Source organism: Castanea sativa, chromosome 3 (assembly GCF_040712315.1).
Source record: "Castanea sativa cultivar Marrone di Chiusa Pesio chromosome 3, ASM4071231v1".
NCBI lineage: Eukaryota > Viridiplantae > Streptophyta > Magnoliopsida > Fagales > Fagaceae > Castanea > Castanea sativa.
The window spans coordinates 48,090,148-48,108,521 of NC_134015.1; the positions used below are offsets into that span (position 1 = coordinate 48,090,148).

The 18,374-nt window shown below is 35.4% G+C and overlaps 2 protein-coding genes across 3 annotated transcripts; one reads left to right on the top strand and one right to left on the bottom strand.

Annotated features, from left to right (window-relative positions):
* Window positions 1-2,023: 2,023 nt before the first annotated feature.
* LOC142626887 (large ribosomal subunit protein eL14y-like) lies at window positions 2,024-5,487 on the top strand. 2 transcript variants are annotated; one of them, XM_075800594.1, is made up of 4 exons: window positions 2,024-4,665; window positions 4,784-4,933; window positions 5,072-5,184; window positions 5,321-5,487. In XM_075800594.1, the coding sequence occupies exons 2-4, from the start codon at window positions 4,840-4,842 to the stop codon at window positions 5,375-5,377; spliced, it is 264 nt and encodes an 87-aa protein (XP_075656709.1). In that variant the 5' UTR covers window positions 2,024-4,665; window positions 4,784-4,839; the 3' UTR covers window positions 5,378-5,487. The 2 variants fall into 2 exon arrangements, with proteins under 2 accessions (XP_075656709.1, XP_075656708.1); XM_075800593.1 differs by having other exon boundaries at window positions 2,026-4,665; window positions 4,791-4,933.
* Window positions 5,488-6,784: 1,297 nt separating this feature from the next.
* Window positions 6,785-8,620, bottom strand: LOC142627615 (transcription factor WER-like). Its single transcript, XM_075801488.1, has 3 exons — window positions 8,351-8,620; window positions 8,088-8,217; window positions 6,785-7,214 (listed from the first exon to the last, which is right to left on the bottom strand). Exons 1-3 carry the CDS (start codon window positions 8,466-8,468, stop codon window positions 6,845-6,847), a joined length of 618 nt encoding a protein of 205 aa, XP_075657603.1. The 5' UTR covers window positions 8,469-8,620; the 3' UTR covers window positions 6,785-6,844.
* Window positions 8,621-18,374: the final 9,754 nt, after the last annotated feature.

Genomic DNA, 18,374 nt, shown 5'->3' on the forward strand with positions numbered 1-18,374 from the left:
CTGGGGTCAAGAATCAGCTCAGAGATCAAAAGATCTACAACAAAAGAGCTACCTGCTCTGATACCACTTGTACGTTTTTAGATCCCTTAAAATACAACCAAATTAATCTAGTTATTTAGCCAAGTGATTAACTTAGATAAATTATGCAGATCTAGTTTAACACATATATAATCATATCATGTAAAGTAGCGAAAATATAAATAACATAATGACATGATGATCTAGGAAAACCAAACGAGTAAAAAATCTGGGGAGGATTTAACCTAACTATCCTTAAGGTAAAACTGAATCCACTATGAAAGAGTTAAAATTTACACAATAGCGACTTAGACCACTAACATCCTATTGTTACCTCGAGTAGGAAACTTACTACCACGACCATGTGATAGCTCCTAGTCCACAGACTACTTCTTTCTTGAATTCTCAGCAAGCATAAGCACTCCCGCTTGTATATTTTTAAGCTCTTGAATCTGCAACTGAATTGATCACTAAGCTCTTAACATCAATCTAGATCTTGATAACGCTAAACGTATGTGAATGCAAACACCTCTAGATCTTACAAAAGATTTACACACACAGCATAAAGAGTATTAGCAGCAACTCTAAAAACGTGGCTAGGGTTTTCCCTTTTATACCTCGGGCAAAACATAAAACCCTACACGTAAAACAGGCTTAGGCTGAGTTGGAAAACTCTGTAGAAAAACAATATGCACGACTTTCGATCGCTCGAGTCTAATTCTCGATCAATCGAGCCAGACAGAATTGCACAGTAAATTCTGCAGCAACTCAATTCCAAGTTTACATATAAGCCACATACTTTGAGCAGTCTAAACAAGACTAAAACATTTTAATCATAGTTTGCCAACATTAAAAATTAGAGTTCTAATACATTTAAACCTAAAGGTCTTAGAACCCAACAATTTAAATTTGTTAGTTTGATTTTTTTTTTTTTACAATTTGAGACTTTGTTTTTATAAAATTAGAAAAAAAAGGCCCATTTGTATAAATTGTAAGAATTTATCATATGATGGACTCAAATAGTTTAATGAAAACCCAATTGTTTTTTTTTGTGTTAAGAAAATGACAAAACAACACCAACCCAAGGCGTATGACAAAATGACATCAATCCAACCCAACCCAACCCCTACAGACTTGGTTGAGTTGGTTTTATAGTTATCGTTGGTTGGTTGGTTTGAAGATTTCTTAACCCAATAAAATTAGTTTGGATTGAAAAATACCTCAAATCCAACTCAACATACTCTCACTACAACAAACTTGAGTTTTTTCAACATATTTATATCCACGGTCACTAAAAAATGTAGATAAAAACTTAATTTTCTAAGGTTGAGTACAACTATAGAGTAAAAATAAGAAAATTTATAAACTTATTTCTACAGGTGTTATAACTGTTGAAAAAAATATTTGGTTTTAGTTTTTTTCTTCAGGCACCGTAGTAACAGGGGTTCAAAAAAAAATTAAAAAGAGAATAGTTTTATCAACAACTTCATCAACTGTGGATAAAATAAATTAAATTTTGTATCAACGTTTGTAAAATGTTGGAAATCAATAACACTCTATTGTATTGTATAAAAGCTCATTTTAACCTATCAAAAAAAAAAAAAAAAAAGAAGCTCAGTTTAAACTTAGAGTTTAAAACGTTAAGGTAGACTCTCTCTCGCTCTCGCTCTCGCTCCCACTCTCGGCCTAAACACAGGTTCTTTCTCTCTCTCTCTCTCTCTCTCTTCCTTCCTTGTGTTTTTCTGTTATTTTCTCGGCAACCAAACAGAGTTTTTGACTTTGGTTGATTTTTCTTTGCTTATGATTCCCTGAGTTGGTACAATCGCATCCAAATCTTGTATATATTCACACTTTTACCTATCCAAACCTCTGATTAGGTATCTTCTATACATTGATGAATCCAATTTCACATTGTCCTTGAAAACCTAACCTTAAATTTTGTATTTCTTTGTTTTTTCTTAGATAGCATAAACGTTTTGTTTTTGATTTTGGATTTTTTGTATATTAATTAAATTGCAAATTTCAATCTCATAAAGCTTTGATAAATCTGTTTAATATTCTCGTTTTGAATCATTCATTGTCTTATGATTTTTCAAATGACTTTTTATTTATTTATTTATAATTATATTAGATTGCAACTAACACATGATTTACTACTTTGGCTACTGGCTAAATGGATCAGCAGGTTTGGTACTTCGGTAAATTTATTGGATTTAGATTTAGATTTATGGTAGAATGAATTCTGATGATTAAGTGAATTTAGAGAGAATAAATTTTTGTCTTGCAAATAAGAAATGGTTTACTGCTTTTGCGATTAGCTAAATGGATTGGCAGCTTAGTTAGTGATTAGTTTTCTTTTTTAACTATGTGAATGACCCCCAATTAGTACGTTGAAGATCAATAGCTGAACAGCCCGACTCCATGATTTTGGAAATGAGGCATTGTTGTTGTTGTAAACACGCACATTTGAAGAAGCTAAAACAAATTTGGATAGTTGTATGTCATGTGAAGTTAATGACTACTGAATTTTATGAAGGACACAATCATAGAAATCCAATTAAAGACACTAATGTGGTTCTTGTATTTTATTGTTTTCTTCTCCACATTGGAATTGATTTCATCCATTAATCATTAACTCCAATCTGATCCCCCAATTACATGGAGTTGATGGATCATAAATCAAAAAAGGGTCCTGTTTTACAGGGTGCTGAACTATCTTTTATAAGTGCAAGGCTAATTAAACTCGAACAAGTCCTGATTAAGTTACTTTCTCCATGTACTGGCTTAAATTCAATAGTACTCCTTTGACTTTTGCTGCCTGTGCTTCTTGGATTTTAGTGTGATCTTTTCGTATTTCCTAATGTGTCTGAAAGTCTGTCAAATCTGCTGATTGTTTGGAACAGAGAAGCCTATTTGATTGATGGTTATGGCAAGTTATTTGGACTTCTTTGCATACTCATATAAGTAAAGCACCAAAGGAACAGAATAACTGTCTTGAATTACAGTTGTTTTGATCTGAACCATCTGAATACAAGACACTGCTAAACTGTAAACTAGAGAACATGACTCCTGTAGTTGAATTTTGTCTTTGCTCTACAATTCCATTACTTAGATCAAAATAATAGGTAAGTACAATGTTAGTGCACCCAATCTAGACTCCTAAGCTAGCAGTTGGAGTGGTCCAACTAGGTAATAACCGATGTTTGATTCCAAATTGCAAACCAATTACTGGGGAGATGCTTAGGGGCACTTAAGATTTTGCTATATAGTAGTGTGAATTTTAACTTCAAGTGTTGTTCTTTTTCTACTAATTCTAATGTGCTTTCAGCCTTGTAGCTCCTTTGGCTTGGATGATGAGAAATTTAAAAATCAGCATCTTTTATCAAATGTATCAGACCTCTACAGGTCGTTTAGGGAGCATTAAAAATAAATTTGTCTAATTCTATTACAAATTAAAGTTTCTTCTCTATAAATTAAGATATTGACTCTTGCAACTTGTGAATTTTGTAAGATTGCACGAGCTGTGTATGATGTTTGAGGAGGCACAATGTTTAACCTTTTGCTTTATGGAATATGTGAATTTGAGGTCCAGATCATTTCTGTTACTAATAAGACTGTTTGAAGGGGAAAACAGCCACCAATTATATTATGTGCTTGCTTGTACTTGGCTTTATTTTCTTGTTTGATTCATCAACTTCTTTTTACTTTTATTTATGGGATAGATATTGTAGCTTTTTATCATTAGCACAGGATCAGTATTCCAATTAGTTCAGCTAAAATTTTGCTAACTAACCCAGAAAGGTAAAACCGGTATTGAACTATCTAAAGACCAAACTAAATGCGAGCTATAATGTGTAGTTAAATTTGACTAGCACTATAGATTAGCAAAAGGTACTTTATTTTTTCAATGTCACTCATTTGTCTCTTCCTCTTTAGTTTTTTACTCTCATCCTTCATGCTAATGGGTTGTGACTTGTGAGGGTCATAAGGAGGTGTGGATGGTGCCGCGGTGCCATAAGGCTTAGGGCTGTGGCCGTTTCTTAACAATAATCCTGAGTTCCTGACAAGTTTGGGTCAGGAATGATATTTTGGGCAATGATTTGCTCCTTGCTCAAGAAGCCTAAAAAACCCATTTTTCAGCCCATGAAATCTCAATAGTCAATATGGGCCCAATCCCTCCCAAGTAAGGTAACAGAGGCCCACATAAATCTAGTTGGGGTTCGTCAAACAGAACAAAGTTGTCTGTCAAACTGAATTAGGAAGGATCATAGGGTAGGAGTAAGAGTAATAATTATTCTCATTAATTAATACTGATAGAGGTGGTGTGGTGTGTGGTGTCTTTTCCTCTTCTTCATTGTAGCAGTACTAATACTTTTGCTTATGCATTAGGGAATGGATGCAGAGCAAGTGGAGAAGATTTCTGAACCAAATTCAAGCTTAAAAGGAGTTGTGTTGAAGGTGAGAGATGTTGCCAATGCTGTGCTCTTTCTTGCATATGATGATTCAGGTGTTGTCACTGGACTTGACTTGAAGGTTGATGGAGGCCACTTAGGGAGTGGGTAGAAGCTCCAATGAGTATTGTTTTCAGATGGAAAGCAAAGGGTGTTTTAACCATATTGTCTTGAACAAAATAAGTTGAAGGAAAAGGTATGTATACCTTGTTTAAGTTCTGCAGGGAGTAGGTTTTACTTTGTATTTCACAAATATTGAATACAAATCATATGTTCTATTTTATATTTCACAAATATAAATAATTTCATATTAGAAAACAGATCATTTCAAGAGGCTCTTGTTGATGCTCCTGATGTGCAAAGGTCCCAAATGAATTTCAAGAGGCTTTCTCTCACTGACATTAAAATTGACATTAAGAGGGTTCCTAAGAAGAAGGAATTGGTGGATGCTATGGAGAAAGCTAGTAAGGACTTTTAATTGTGAATGAACATGAATCATTTTTACATTCAATGCTGTGTTTTTTGTTTTTTTCGTTTTGTTATTTTTATTTTTATTTATTTTTTTTGTTTTTTTATAATAATAATTGAGTTTGTTCTGGCAGATGTCAAAAAGAAGTGGGAGAGTAGTTCCTGGGGCAGAAAACTCATTGTCCAGAAGAGAAGGCAAAATCTGACCGACTTTGATAGGTTCAAGCTTATGTTGGCAAAAATTAAGGTTGGTCATCTCTCTCAATTGGTCATGATAAATATCATTTGGTTGGTTATTCGTCTTGCTATTTCATTTTAGCTTTGAAATTATTTTCTTTTTTAAATAATCAACGCTCATAAATCACTTAAATATGTTTTTGTAGAGGGCTCGACTGGTCAAGCAGGAGCTAGCAAAACTGAAAAAGGAGAATGCTGCATAAGCATAGTTTTATCTGGATTTCCCAATTTTGTTTTGAACTTTCTGCAGTTGTACTTTTGGATTGCTAGCCTGTCTTCAATCAATTCAGAGTTTCACAACAGCTTGAGTTTTTATATATTTCTCACAAACTTTAATACTAATACTTTTGCTTTATGGTGGATAAATAAGTTGGGTTAAGTACTTTGGTGTTACACAGCCATCGTCTTTCATTTTTCACTGATTTATGTTGATTTCTTAAACATAAATCAGATATGTGAGTTGGTGGAATTGCCTTTAAGGCATCCACAGCTTTTAGAAAATATTGGAGTGAAGCCTCCCAAGGGAATTTTGCTATATGGGCCTCCTGGTGCTAGAAAGACACTCATGGCAAAGAGTATTGCTTTAGTTTTAAAAATAAAAAAAAATAAAAAAAAAATAAAAAAAAAAAAACTCATTTCAACGGTTTCAAATTGTTGAAATTTATCTCAAGACAACATATATTTCAACAGTTTTCAATAATATTTCAACGTTTAATAATTGTTGATAAAGGTGAATCACATTTTTCGACAGTCACATAGGGCGTAGAAACAAATTTTCGACATAGTTTTTAGTGGCGGTTCTCAACGGTCACTTAAACCGTCGAAAAAAGTATTTTCGACAGTTTTTAATACTTTTTTCGACGTTTTCAACCGTTGAAAATAGCAAACTTTCTTGAGTGCTTGTGCACACTTATTTTCCATTGAACAGTAAATTTACAATTTTTAACTCTGTAGGCGATGAATTGTTAGTATATTACCTTCTTGCTTTGAGGCAGCTCATATTATCATGTATGACTTAGTAAAAAAATTCATTAACTTTTTAATGCTCACAAATAAGTTTGCAATTTGTAAAATACTAAGAGGGTAAAGTTTAGGTACAATTCTTTTAAGCTTTATACCTTAAATTAAAAATGTGTTTTGTTGACCATTGCAACATAACCATGTTGTTTATTAGCAAATGCACTTCATTTTTTAAAATAGTTATAACATTTTTTTGAAAAAATCCAACCTACTCATCATTGGGGTTATGCTAAAGGCTCTAAACAATCCAAATGGGCAAGGAGTGGGGTAGTATAGTTTAAAAATTATTTTCATTCCATCAAACAACCACTTTCCTCTCACCTAAATTGGCTGTTAATAGCTCATCAGGCACAAGCTATTTCCAAATATATAAATGGATTTTATCAACGTGTGTCATAAGGGCACACAATAGTATACTATTTTTGAAAAAACTTTTTATCGAAAATTAAAAAAGTTTTGACACTTTTTTTAATTCTCGATAAAAAATTTTCAAAAATGAATTTGTTAATATATGCCTTAAGACCCTATATAAATTAATTGAAGATAGATCATACAAGATGATATAAAGAACTCTTGTCACCATGTAATATAATTGAATGCCTCATGACTAAGAAATATTATTTATTAGTTAATTAAAGGAGGTAAAAAAGTCAGAAGCTTTGCCATGCTAAGTCAAAATGGTAATCGTCTAGAAAATCTAGTAAGCCTGGACTATCCTCCTGAAATAAAGGCAATGATTCTGCAAAACGATTGCTCATCCATTGTGCTTCTCCATTAGATGCCTCACCATCAGCAACCAATAAAGGGTTTTCATTTTGACTTACTTCCATAGCTTTGGCATCACTGTCGCTGGAAAGTGTGTTATTAGTCTGTTCCAGCTGAGTAAAAGGTTTTTTGGAGGTACCCACAACTTTTCTATTTTGCTTTTTGAGGCCTAGCTTTTTGCACAAATGAGTGTTCCAGTGATTCTTAACTTGGTTGTCAGTCCTACCTGGCACTCGACCCGCAATTAGTGACCACCTACACAAATTCAATAGGTATCAGCATCAGCTAGCATTTTTTTTTTTTGGTTGCCCAGTGTATCCTCAAAGCTTTCAACCAGAGACTAATCACTGTTCGCGACGGGTGAGCCCATAACGGGGTAAATCGCTGGCCCAGGGAGTTTGTTTCAAAGTGCTGTTGCCAGGACTTGAAGCTAGTCAAACCCCAAACATGACTTTGAGGCAAGTCTTCAACCACTTGGCCAACCTCACTGGGTTGCATCAGCTAGCATTTACTACCTTATTAATGGCACTTCTTTTATTTCTTATCCCTATTCAATTATTTGGATATATATTCTATGTTCCACACATGCAATAAAAAAAGAAAAAAAGAAATAATGTGATATGATACAAGTGAAGCAATAATGTGGATAAATTGAACATCTAACATAATATGAACACTTAAATGTACAAATCCTTTGCTCAAAAAAAAAAAAAAGTACAAATCCAAAGTGCATTCTTAGCCCCAAAAGAGAAGAATAAAAACATCTAAAGTGTGTGTTCTTAGCAAAGGCAATGCATTTGAGAAAGCTACTTCAATTATTACAAGCCTAAGAGTTGCTATGTTCTTCATGTGAGAAGAATCAATGGATTCGAATCTCCCATATCCTTCAAGCAGTTAAAAAAACACTCCTCCAATTATGCTAGGAGGATACATAATTTTGACTGTGAATTAACCTACCATTCAAACATGATATGGCTCAAACAAATAACCGACACAAGCTAGCTTGTAGTCTATCAAGATAGCAACCTTATCTTAAAAGTTACAGGAAAAAACAAAATAAATAAAGAAAGAAAGAAAACAGAACCAAAAAATAAAAAAATAAAATTTAAGGAGAAGAGGTAGCAGAACCTGTTTCCAAGGAGATTATGGAGTCTAATAATGAGATCTTCTTCTTCCTCAGAAAAACCACCACGCTTCACATTGGGGCTCAGGTAATTAAGCCACCTTAACCTACAGCTTTTCCCACATCTCTTTAAACCTAAAAATCATTCACACAGCAAGCAATGAAAACCTTACTTCTCTTTGCTTCAAAGTGAAGCAAATAACTAGAAAATGTGAAGCAAGCTTTAGCTAGCTCATTCCTAAGATATTACAACTTAGAGAAAATTTACCTGTCAATTTAGGTATGCGGTTCCACTTTCCTCTCCCATGCACCCTTATGTGTTCTAGTAGAATCTGGTCCTCCTCTTCTGTCCATAGCCCTTTCTTGTACTGATTCTCTGCTTCCATTTTTTTTTTTTTTGGTCAAAGATAAAGAGATGTGAGAGATGGACACTAGTGAAGTAAGCTTGGACTCCTGGAAAGGCCTTCTATGTCACTATGTATTTGGTCTTTTTCCTGTGTTGGGCAGTGTGTGATGCACATGGGCATGTTTTGTCAACGAAGTCCCTTGTACTTTTTGGGTTTTTTATAGTAAGAGGGCATAGATTTCATTTCATTTGATTATAAAAATCAAGCAGAGAAAATCATGTAAAACACTAAAAACAACTACACTATTTTTTTCTATTCTTTATTTTTTTTAATTTTCGGGTAGGTACATCAAGACTATACCAACAAATTTTTTTTTGCTAAACACTATACCAACAAAATTGGTACCAAAGAAGGCACAAAACCAAATAATCTACTGGTCCCAACAGCCATTTTGTACTATTAGTCAAATTTGTTTACAAGAGTCTTTATAATAATTGAAATGATAATCTATTGATAGTCTTGTAGTTAGTTTTGTTTACAAAAAAAAAAAAATAGTTTTGGAATTTGATTGATTGATACTTTTTAGTATTTTCAATAGAAATATTTAAAATCATCCAAATATTGTAACTATAAATTATTAAATTATCAACTGAAAATTGGGGAGAACTTGAGGGTTTAATTAAATCTTGAACACTCTGTTTTGAACTTGAAAAAGGACATATCACACAACTCACAACTGAAAACCTTAGAACTATAGTCTATACCCTATAAAGTATGGAGAATAAATCAAATTCGTCTTACCAAATACCAATACTACAATATTTGTTTCTTTTGTTAACGAGTTACAGCATTCCAATGGAGCTCATGAACATCAAAAACTTGGACTGTTGGTCAAACAAATTGTAAAAGAACCTATCCATATTCTTTTTTTCTTTTCTTGAGGAACATCCATATTCATATTTTGATTAGTTAAATGAACCCAAACATGTAGTTCAATTCAGTCTTGTGTGTTTTCGAAGTATGAACTAAAAAATCATTTGAATACCATTCAGTTCGTACACTTGTTTGGTGGCAATATTTTTCAACCAGATAACATACTCAAATAAACAAATAGTCATAATTTTCGGGCCCCAATGCCGTGCTGTCCCGTTTTGATGAGTTTTAACGTCTCTCTTGTCCTCTACCCTATCCTAGTCCCCACTTGTCACCTCTGCTTTGTCGTCTTTCTTCCAATAATAAAACCTGATTTTTCTTTAACTTTGTCTCTACATACATACAGAGACAGATGGGTTCTTGATTTGAGATGTGTTCACGTATCCCATCATGGATTTCGTCCTCTAAAAATAAAAATTTCCACCGTACTTTCTCATCATGGTATCGGTTTGTTTAAAAATTACTTATTTTATTAAAATTAAAATTTTTTTATTAAAAATATTGTAAATAAAAGTAAAAATTAGCTAAAATAGTATAGTATGACCCATAAATAATACTAAAAAGTATAATAAGACCATAAATAATAACAAAAATAAATTAAATAGTAAAATAATATAATTTTTTTATCCGCATCCAAACGCAGACTTAGGGTGCATACGATTCAAAGTTAGGTCTAAGATGTCACGGGAAGTATTGGTAGTGAGAGACACAAATCAATCATAAAATGTTGTTGAGAAATATACCTCTTTTATTATTATATTTGGCAAACTGATAGATATATATCAAGTCACGAGAAGTATTTGCTCAGCTGGGTAGCAATCTTTCCCTTACATTATCTGTACCAGTTGGCTTGTTTTAGACATTGTTTTTAGGAATGAGCAAAAATGCTTACAACAAGTAAGACGTACTCGTATAGCACATGCATGCAACAGAATTCTTCTGCCTCAAACACACAACTTTGACATAGACAAAACTATACAGGACTATTGAAATAGGTTGGATTCTACGCCACCAAACTCGATAAAACTTAACAGTGATGACAGTGTCAAAAAATTACCAAAGGTATCCTAAGAGATGATAATGGACGATGGGTAAAGGGATATGCTGGTAACTGTTTCATGCCGGTCGTTTTATGTTTAATTTTCAAAAATTACTCGTATTACCATGTAGTACTTATGTCTATACTTGTACTCGTGTTTGTGTCAATGCTTTCTAGGAGATAGGGTTGTAATCGAGCCAAGTTTTATCGAGTAATGCATATTCAAGCTTGGCTCGTCAGAAAAAATTAAAAGTTTACGCCTAGTTTGAGTTTGTGACAAGCCTAAAAATAGTGTTTGGACATGAGCTCAGCTCATGGGAAAACCAAAAAGCTTGAGCTTGGTTTGGGTTAACTTGGCTTGGCTTGATTAATTAGTCAAGCCAAACTCAAGCTTAATATCAAGCTCAAACTCAAGTTTCGGTCAAGTTTTTGAGCTTGAGATCTAAAAAAATTACATTATTAAATGCTTAAATTTCTAAAATTAAGAAAAAAAAAAAAAGTATACTCATTTTATCATGCATCTAGTCTTGCTTATGATTAGCTATTATTCAAATTAATAATTTACATAACTGAATTCATTCATTCATCATTCCTTATCTACAACTTCAACAATTGTTCAAATACAATTTTTACATTTACACTAGATGATGAAGGACTAAAAAAATACCTATTTGTAACTATTATGAATGAGAAAATACTAACATTTTTCATAACTTTACTTTAGACGATTGATAGAGAAGGATCATATGTGGCCTACTTAATTATTTATTTATTTTTGAATGTAACTATAGTCTAAAGTAGTTCTTGATTAGTTTAAAGGGAAGGAAAAAATTAAGGTAATATAGGTAGTGGTCTCATGTTGATCATGTCATTATTACGATATGTGTAATGAATATATTTAGCTAACACATATAAACTTATAAATGAGTCTATGTTTGAATTGTTGTGTATCAAGCCTAATAGCTCACGAGCTTGTTCGTGAACAAATTATTTTGCTTGGACTCGGCTTGTTTATTAAATGAGCCTAAAACTAAGGCTCAAGCTTGGCTTCTCTATAAATAAACAAAAATGAACAAGTTTTTCATCAAGCCAAGGCCAAATTTTTCATGATCGGCTTGGTTCATTTACAGCTCTACTAGGAGATATGCACTTTGGACATATCTAGGAGCATCCATGAAAAAATCAAAATTAAGGACAATAATTTTTTTTTTTTGTGGATAAATTGATAGTTGAGAATGAAAGATTTAAACCCTAACGTTTCTGTTGAAAATATTATGAGGTATTAGTTAAACTACAAATCTCTTGATAGAATTATGGATAATGAGATATATAATATGGTATTTTGTTATAACTTAGCAATTAGGTTATATGCATTTTTTGTAGGGAATATACATGAAATTTCCAGATCCGTGAGATGCAAAAATAGATAATAATAAAAAGTGTGCCAAAGAAAATTGTCATACAAAACAATATTTACGTGGTTCGGCAGTTTGCTTACGTCTTCTGAATTGCATTTTTTTCACTATTCACAGGAAAAAATACAATATGTGGCAATACAATTTTCTCTTTTAAAATAAAAAATTAAACCCTAATATCCAAACAACAGTTTTTCTATCATGCACACAGGATTCACAATTGGTTAAAAAATGGGCCAAAAATTTTTCCTAGGAGCCTGGGGGCCATAATTTAGATCAAACACAACTAGATTCTATATAACCCAAGATTTTTTTATCTTGGAAATAGAAGTACTCGACACTAGTAGCCCAATGGTTAACAAATTTGTATTATATATCCACATGATTTAACTAATTTGATTATTGATTTCAGGTAATTGCCCGAGAGACTGTGGCAGCTCTCAATTGAGCACATATATAGAGAAGCTAATGAGTTTGTCTCAATTGAGCACATATTCCAAGAAGTTAATAGGTTTGCGACTTATAGACAGGTTGGCTGCTGTAGAATGACAAAACTTAGATATAGTACTTAGATGTTGTTCCATAAGTTCTCCTATTAAAATTCAGTCATGTGGCTATTTAATTAAAAATACACTTTCATCCCATGAAAATAATTACATGGTTGAATTTTAAAATAGAAACTCAAGGTACTATACCTAAGTTTTGTCCACCATAATAAATGATCAGCAAGAATGGAAGATACTTTTTGATACCTACGCAACAATGTTTATTTTTGCTTAGTTAGAGCATCAGCATTGAATGTGGGAAATCTCAAATGCATGCCAAATTTCAAACTTTTTTACAATTGAGCTCAAAAAACGTCTACAATGAAAGTTGTATAATACAATAATGGTAGAAAAAAAATACCATTGAGCTACAGTGCAATTCTAAATGTAAATCGCACTATAGCTCAATGGTATAAAAAAAATGATTTTTTATTTGCTCCGTGTCTTCTCTCCACAGATTCTGCTCTCTCTTCTTTCTTTATTTCTATCTTTCTCTCATTCTCTCTTTCTTTTTACTCTCTCTTCTTCTTGCTCTCTCTTCTTCGTGGAAAATATTGTTCCGATGGGTTTTGGTTTGCTCGGTATGTGATCGGCGTTACTGGTTCTAGTTTCGATGGGTTTTGGATTGACGATGGGTTTTTTTTTTTTTTTTTCTCTAGGTTTGCTGGTATATGATCGGCGTTGCTAGTTCCGATGGGTTTTGGTTTGATGATGGATTTTGGTTTGCTGGTATGTGATCGACGTTGTGATCGTTGTTACTGGTTCCGATGGGTTTTGGATTGACGATGGGTTTTTTTTTTTTTTTTTTTTTTTTTTTTTTCTCTTCTGGGTTTGCTGGTATGTGATCGGCGTTGCTGGTTTCGATGGGTTTTGGTTTGATGATGGATTTTGGTTTGCTGGTATGTGATCGGCATTGTGATCGGTGTTACTGGTTCCGATGGGTTTGCTGGTTTGACGCTGGGTTTTTTTTTTTTTTTTTTTGATGACGGGTTCCGATGAATGATGATGGAGGAGTTGGGTTGACGATGGAGGAAGAGTCTGAAGAGGTGAAAAAAAAGTAACGGATGATTCTAGAAGAGGATAAAGTTGAGAAAAACAAAACAGTAAAAAATATATTTTATTGCGAAAATATATTATTTTAATAAGCATGATAGAAAAATAAAAGTTTTGATATTTTGTGTTTTGAAAAATAGTATTGTATAATTGATAAAGTGGATTTTTGATGGTAAATAGAATAGAATTAAGAAAAATAGATGTGAATGCTCTTATATATAAAAAGTAATGTTTATTATACAAATTATTTTACACAATTTTACTTGTAGCCCAAAAACAACCGAAATCGTGACTTCATTTGTAATAACTTTTATATATATATTGGAAATTTATGGAACTTTAATTACTGAGTACATGACCACTTGAGTTATTGTGAAAGGAGAAGAGCATTCAGCATTGATTATTTTTGGAGATTCCCCGTCACTTCACAGTTATGAAAATTCACTTTTGTAACTGATCACAGTAATTGCTAGTAAATCCAGGGCATCATTGAATTGTTCCTTTCTCATCCCAGGTTAATTGAATTGTGCGGTACAATTTTGCTTCTTTCATAATGACGGTTTCAAGTTTCAACCGTGGGTTCATTATTTGTTTTTGCTCGGATTAGGTTTTTATTTTATTTTATTTTATCTTATTCCTCAAAGGAATTTGTGATCTCAACCACTCGTATTTTTGGGTTGAATTTAATTTATGATTTTTTATTTTAGTTTATGGTGAATGAAAATTTTATTTTATGATCTCAAGAGGAAAGAGGAGAAGTCTTCTAACCGTACAATTGACTTCCACAATCTCTGTTGCCGACGACTCAGATAAAGCCTTCACTATTCATTTGTTTTTAAATTAATTATAAATCACGATTATATATATATATATATATATATATATATATATTGATGAAGCAGAATCTCGTTTGTTCCTCTGGGATTCGTCCAGATGGGTCCAGGTAATACTCTGACGAACCTACGGGAGCAAGAACTTACTCGAATGGTCACCGGTGTGGTGTCTGCCACAACGCCTCCGATGGCAAAGTCAGTATGAAAGAAGGCAATAATCAAAATATCAAGAATAACTTAGTTTGGGTTGTGATGATGTGTCTGTACCTTGTATTGGTGTTGTGAGGGTTTTATATACCCTTGGGGATTATAGCCGTTGGGGTGTTAATGACTCCCCTGATAACGTCTCTGGTGGAGTTATGGGTTTCAATGTGTTTCTACCGGTTCGTCCAGCTGGTCTTGTAACGGTTGAGGCTTTATTGGCAGCATTGAATGGCATTAACTCTTTCTCTGAAGACGCGGATACTGGTCATGTTCATCCGTGAAGGCTTCCTCGTCTATGTTTTAACTTCGCCAGTCCCATCAGATGCCCCCCCGGGTTTCATGGTCGTCAGTGACGACCATGGAAGCCAAACAGTTTTTTTTTTTTTTTGTGCTTTGGGATTCCGTGCCGCATTGAATGCGTGGTGGCGGCGTTACGTGGGTTGTGGCCACGTGGCATGATGTGGTTGGAAAGGGATTGACCGTTGGGTTTCTCGCCGATTTTCAGTTTTCACCTCCATTTAGTTTTTAAACTCCTTTCTTTGTACTTTACCTTTCATTTTCTTTCAAACTTCAGTTCATCTCCTCTAAGCACCCTCTTTGTATATTTCTTCACCTCTTTCTAAGTTGGTGTTTGCTTGGCTGTTGGGTTTCTCGCTTCTCTTCTTTGAGGTAAGCTCTTTCTTCTTTTTCCTTCTTCCTTTTTTCTTTTTGCAAATATCTGATTTCTTTTTGGTTTTTTGTTTCCTGGTTCCTTCTGTGTTTTTGTTTGTTTCTCCCCCTCTTTTTTTGTGGGAATTTTAGTATTTTCCTGTTAGCCTGGGAGTTCATGGTCAGTAATTTAGAGGTTAGGGAAGCTTGTCCTTCGATTTCCTTTCTCTTTGCTCGCTTAGGGGGGTCTTTAGGCGCTTTTCCCAATTTGAGGGGGTTTTTTTTTTTAGGGTAACAGCTTAGGCGTTGTTTTAGGTGACTTATTTCCATTGCTCCGAGAGTCGATCGATTGGTTCGAAGGCTTTGTGAGGGAGTCGCAGTCGATGTCTGAAGTTAGGTCTAGTGACCTCGACACTGGGTTGTCGTCTAGCGGCGACCTTATGGAAGGAGACACAGCCGTGTCGACCTTTAGAGAGGTTAGGGCTTTTCATGCCCTCGAGGAACCGTGCGGGTTAGATTCTGACGCCGTCGGTCGGTTTAGGGATAGGTTTCAGTTTCTAGAGCGGGTTCATGTTCGTTGGCCTACTGACGAGGATAGGGCTTATCAGTTTTTCCCAGGTGAAGTGTGCTTCTATAATACCGCTTTTACTTGTGGACTTAGGCTTCCTGTCCACCCATTTGTGATGGAGCTCCTGGCATATTTGGGGATTGCCCCTGGGCAGCTTATGCCTAATTCGTGGAGAATAATGGTCAACTGTATGGAAATATGGTGGGCTGCTAACGGGGATATGATGAAGGTAAACGAGCTCGTCTATTTATACCGTCTAAAAGAGTCCAAAAAGTACGGGTATTATCAGCTAGTACCCTGGGAGAGAAGAACCAGGATCGTCAAGGGCTTACCTTCGTCCTTCAGGTACTGGAAGTCCAGATTTGTGTTTGTGTCCGGGGACGACTTTGAGACTCCCTCTAGCCAGGACTGGGGTGAGATCCACAGGTTGCTTCGTCGGTGGGGAACCCCGACCTTAGGTGCGTCAGTCTCCTTTCTTTCCTTTTTCTTGCTGGATCCGTTGTTATCGTTGCTAATTTCTTTCCTCCCTGTGCAGTCCAAAGGAAACCAAAACTCAAAACCAAGTACAAAGAGCACGTTGAGACGGCCATTGTGTACTCCCAGTCTATCGAGAACTGGGACGACTTGGTAGATCCGCGGACGCTCGCCTTTTAAAACCTAGGTCCCGATCCATCTCCCTTCGTCCTGCAGAGCCTTGATATTGAAGAGAAAAAGAGTAAGTATTCGGGTTCGTCAAATTCAATCACGTACTTGTATTTAATTGCCTTGTTCCTTTACACTGCTTTCCTTCTTTGTAGAGATGACAACTAAATTCAATAAAGGCATGTACGAGAAGATGCGATCCAAGAAGGACGAGCCGCTGTCCAATATCAGGAAGAAAGTGGTTCGGGTGAAAGGGAAGGTTTCCTTCGTCACGCCGGTTGCTTCGGCTACTCACGTGGTTTCCGGCGCTGAGCCGACGAGGACGTCCTCGCCGGCTACTTCGATAGAGGAGATCCCGACCCCTGCTTCAAAGAGGCCTCGTACATCAGAGAGGGGGAAGGAGGCTACTTCTTCGTCAACCATTCGGGATGACGAGAAGTTGGCGATGGACTGGGCTCGTGGTGTTGTGACCGCAGAAGACCTGAAGGTGTTCTTGGGTATGCCCATAAACGAGTTGATGAGTCGTCATCTCCAGAAGCTCATCCAGGTAACCTGCTCATTTTAAGTGACTACACACATGCCTGTTTCTTACGCTGGTGCGCTTTGAGCTAAATTCCATCGTGTACAGATTAACATGTATTTTTTTGTAGGTGCTGGGGGAGACCGTTCACCTTTCGTTTGAGTATCTTGCTTAGGAGGTTAAGGTTGAGTCTTCGCTTTCCCGGATCAAGGTTCTGGAGATGGAGAATTCCAAGCTGAAGAGAGATATAATAGCTTCGATGGAGGACGTTCAACAAGCCAGGGAGGAAGCCAAGAAGCTGAAGGTAGAGCAGCAGCTTGTACTGGAAAAGGACGAGGAGCTGGCAACTGCGAAGGAAAAGATCAAGGTCGTCGCCTCCAGAGCTATCGAAGGTTTCCAGCAGACGAAGGAGTACAACTCTGTGCTCTTTAGTTGGTATTTCAAAGGGTTCGAGCTTTTAAGGAGGTACTGCATCAAGCACCCTTCTGGGATCGACCTAGAAACGCTGGACATGGAGGAAGTAGACAGGGAGATCTCTGCTGACGAGGCTGCTCAAGCTGCGGCTGTTGACGCTCCTGGAGACCTCCCTGCTGCTGATGTCCCAGTCGTCGAGGCTCCTACTCTTGACGCCCTAGCTGAAGACGATGCTGCCCCGGACGTTTGAACCTGTTATCAATCAGCAAAGTTCTCTCTTTGTTTTTTTTTTTTTTTTTTTTGAGGTGCCTGATATATTTTCAGGCTCAATTTTCAGAACATCTAAATATTTTCATGTGTATTTTTAGCCCAGTGTTTACGGGTTTTTCTTTTGTATAAACAATGGCCTTCGGTTTTTAGACGTTTATAATATCATATCTACTTACACATGTTCTCCTGTATGTCAATTCCTTTGTTTCCGTCAGTAATGTACGTTCATCTGGTAGGAACGTTATTACTTAAGCATTTTCCTTTACTTAGGCGTTTTTCTGTTTTTGCATTCGTCAGTAATGTACATCCGTCCATGCGGAATTTTATTACTTAGGCAAAATTTTTTTGTTTTTGCCTTCATCAGTAATGTACATCCGTCCATGCGGAATCTTATTGCTTTAGGCAAATTTTTTTGTTTTTGCCTTCGTCAGTAATGTACATCCATCCATGCGGAATCTTATTACTTAGGCAAATTTTTTTGTTTTTGCCTTCGTCAGTAATGTACATCTGTCCATGCGGAATCTTATTACTTAGGCAAAATTTTTTTTGTTTTTGCCTTCGTCAGTAATGTACATCCGTCCATGCGGAATCTTATTACTTAGGCAAAATTTTTTTGTTTTTGCCTTCGTCAATAATATACATCCGTCCATGCGGAATCTTATTACTTTAGGCAAATTTTTTTTTTTTTGCCTTCGTCAGTAATGTACATCCGTCCATGCGGAATCTTATTACTTAGGCAAAAAAAAATTTTGTTTTTGCCTTCGTCAGTAATGTACATCCGTCCATGCGGAATCTTATTACATTAGGCAAATTTTTTTCGTTTTTGCCTTCGTCAGTAATGTACATCCATCCATGTGGAAT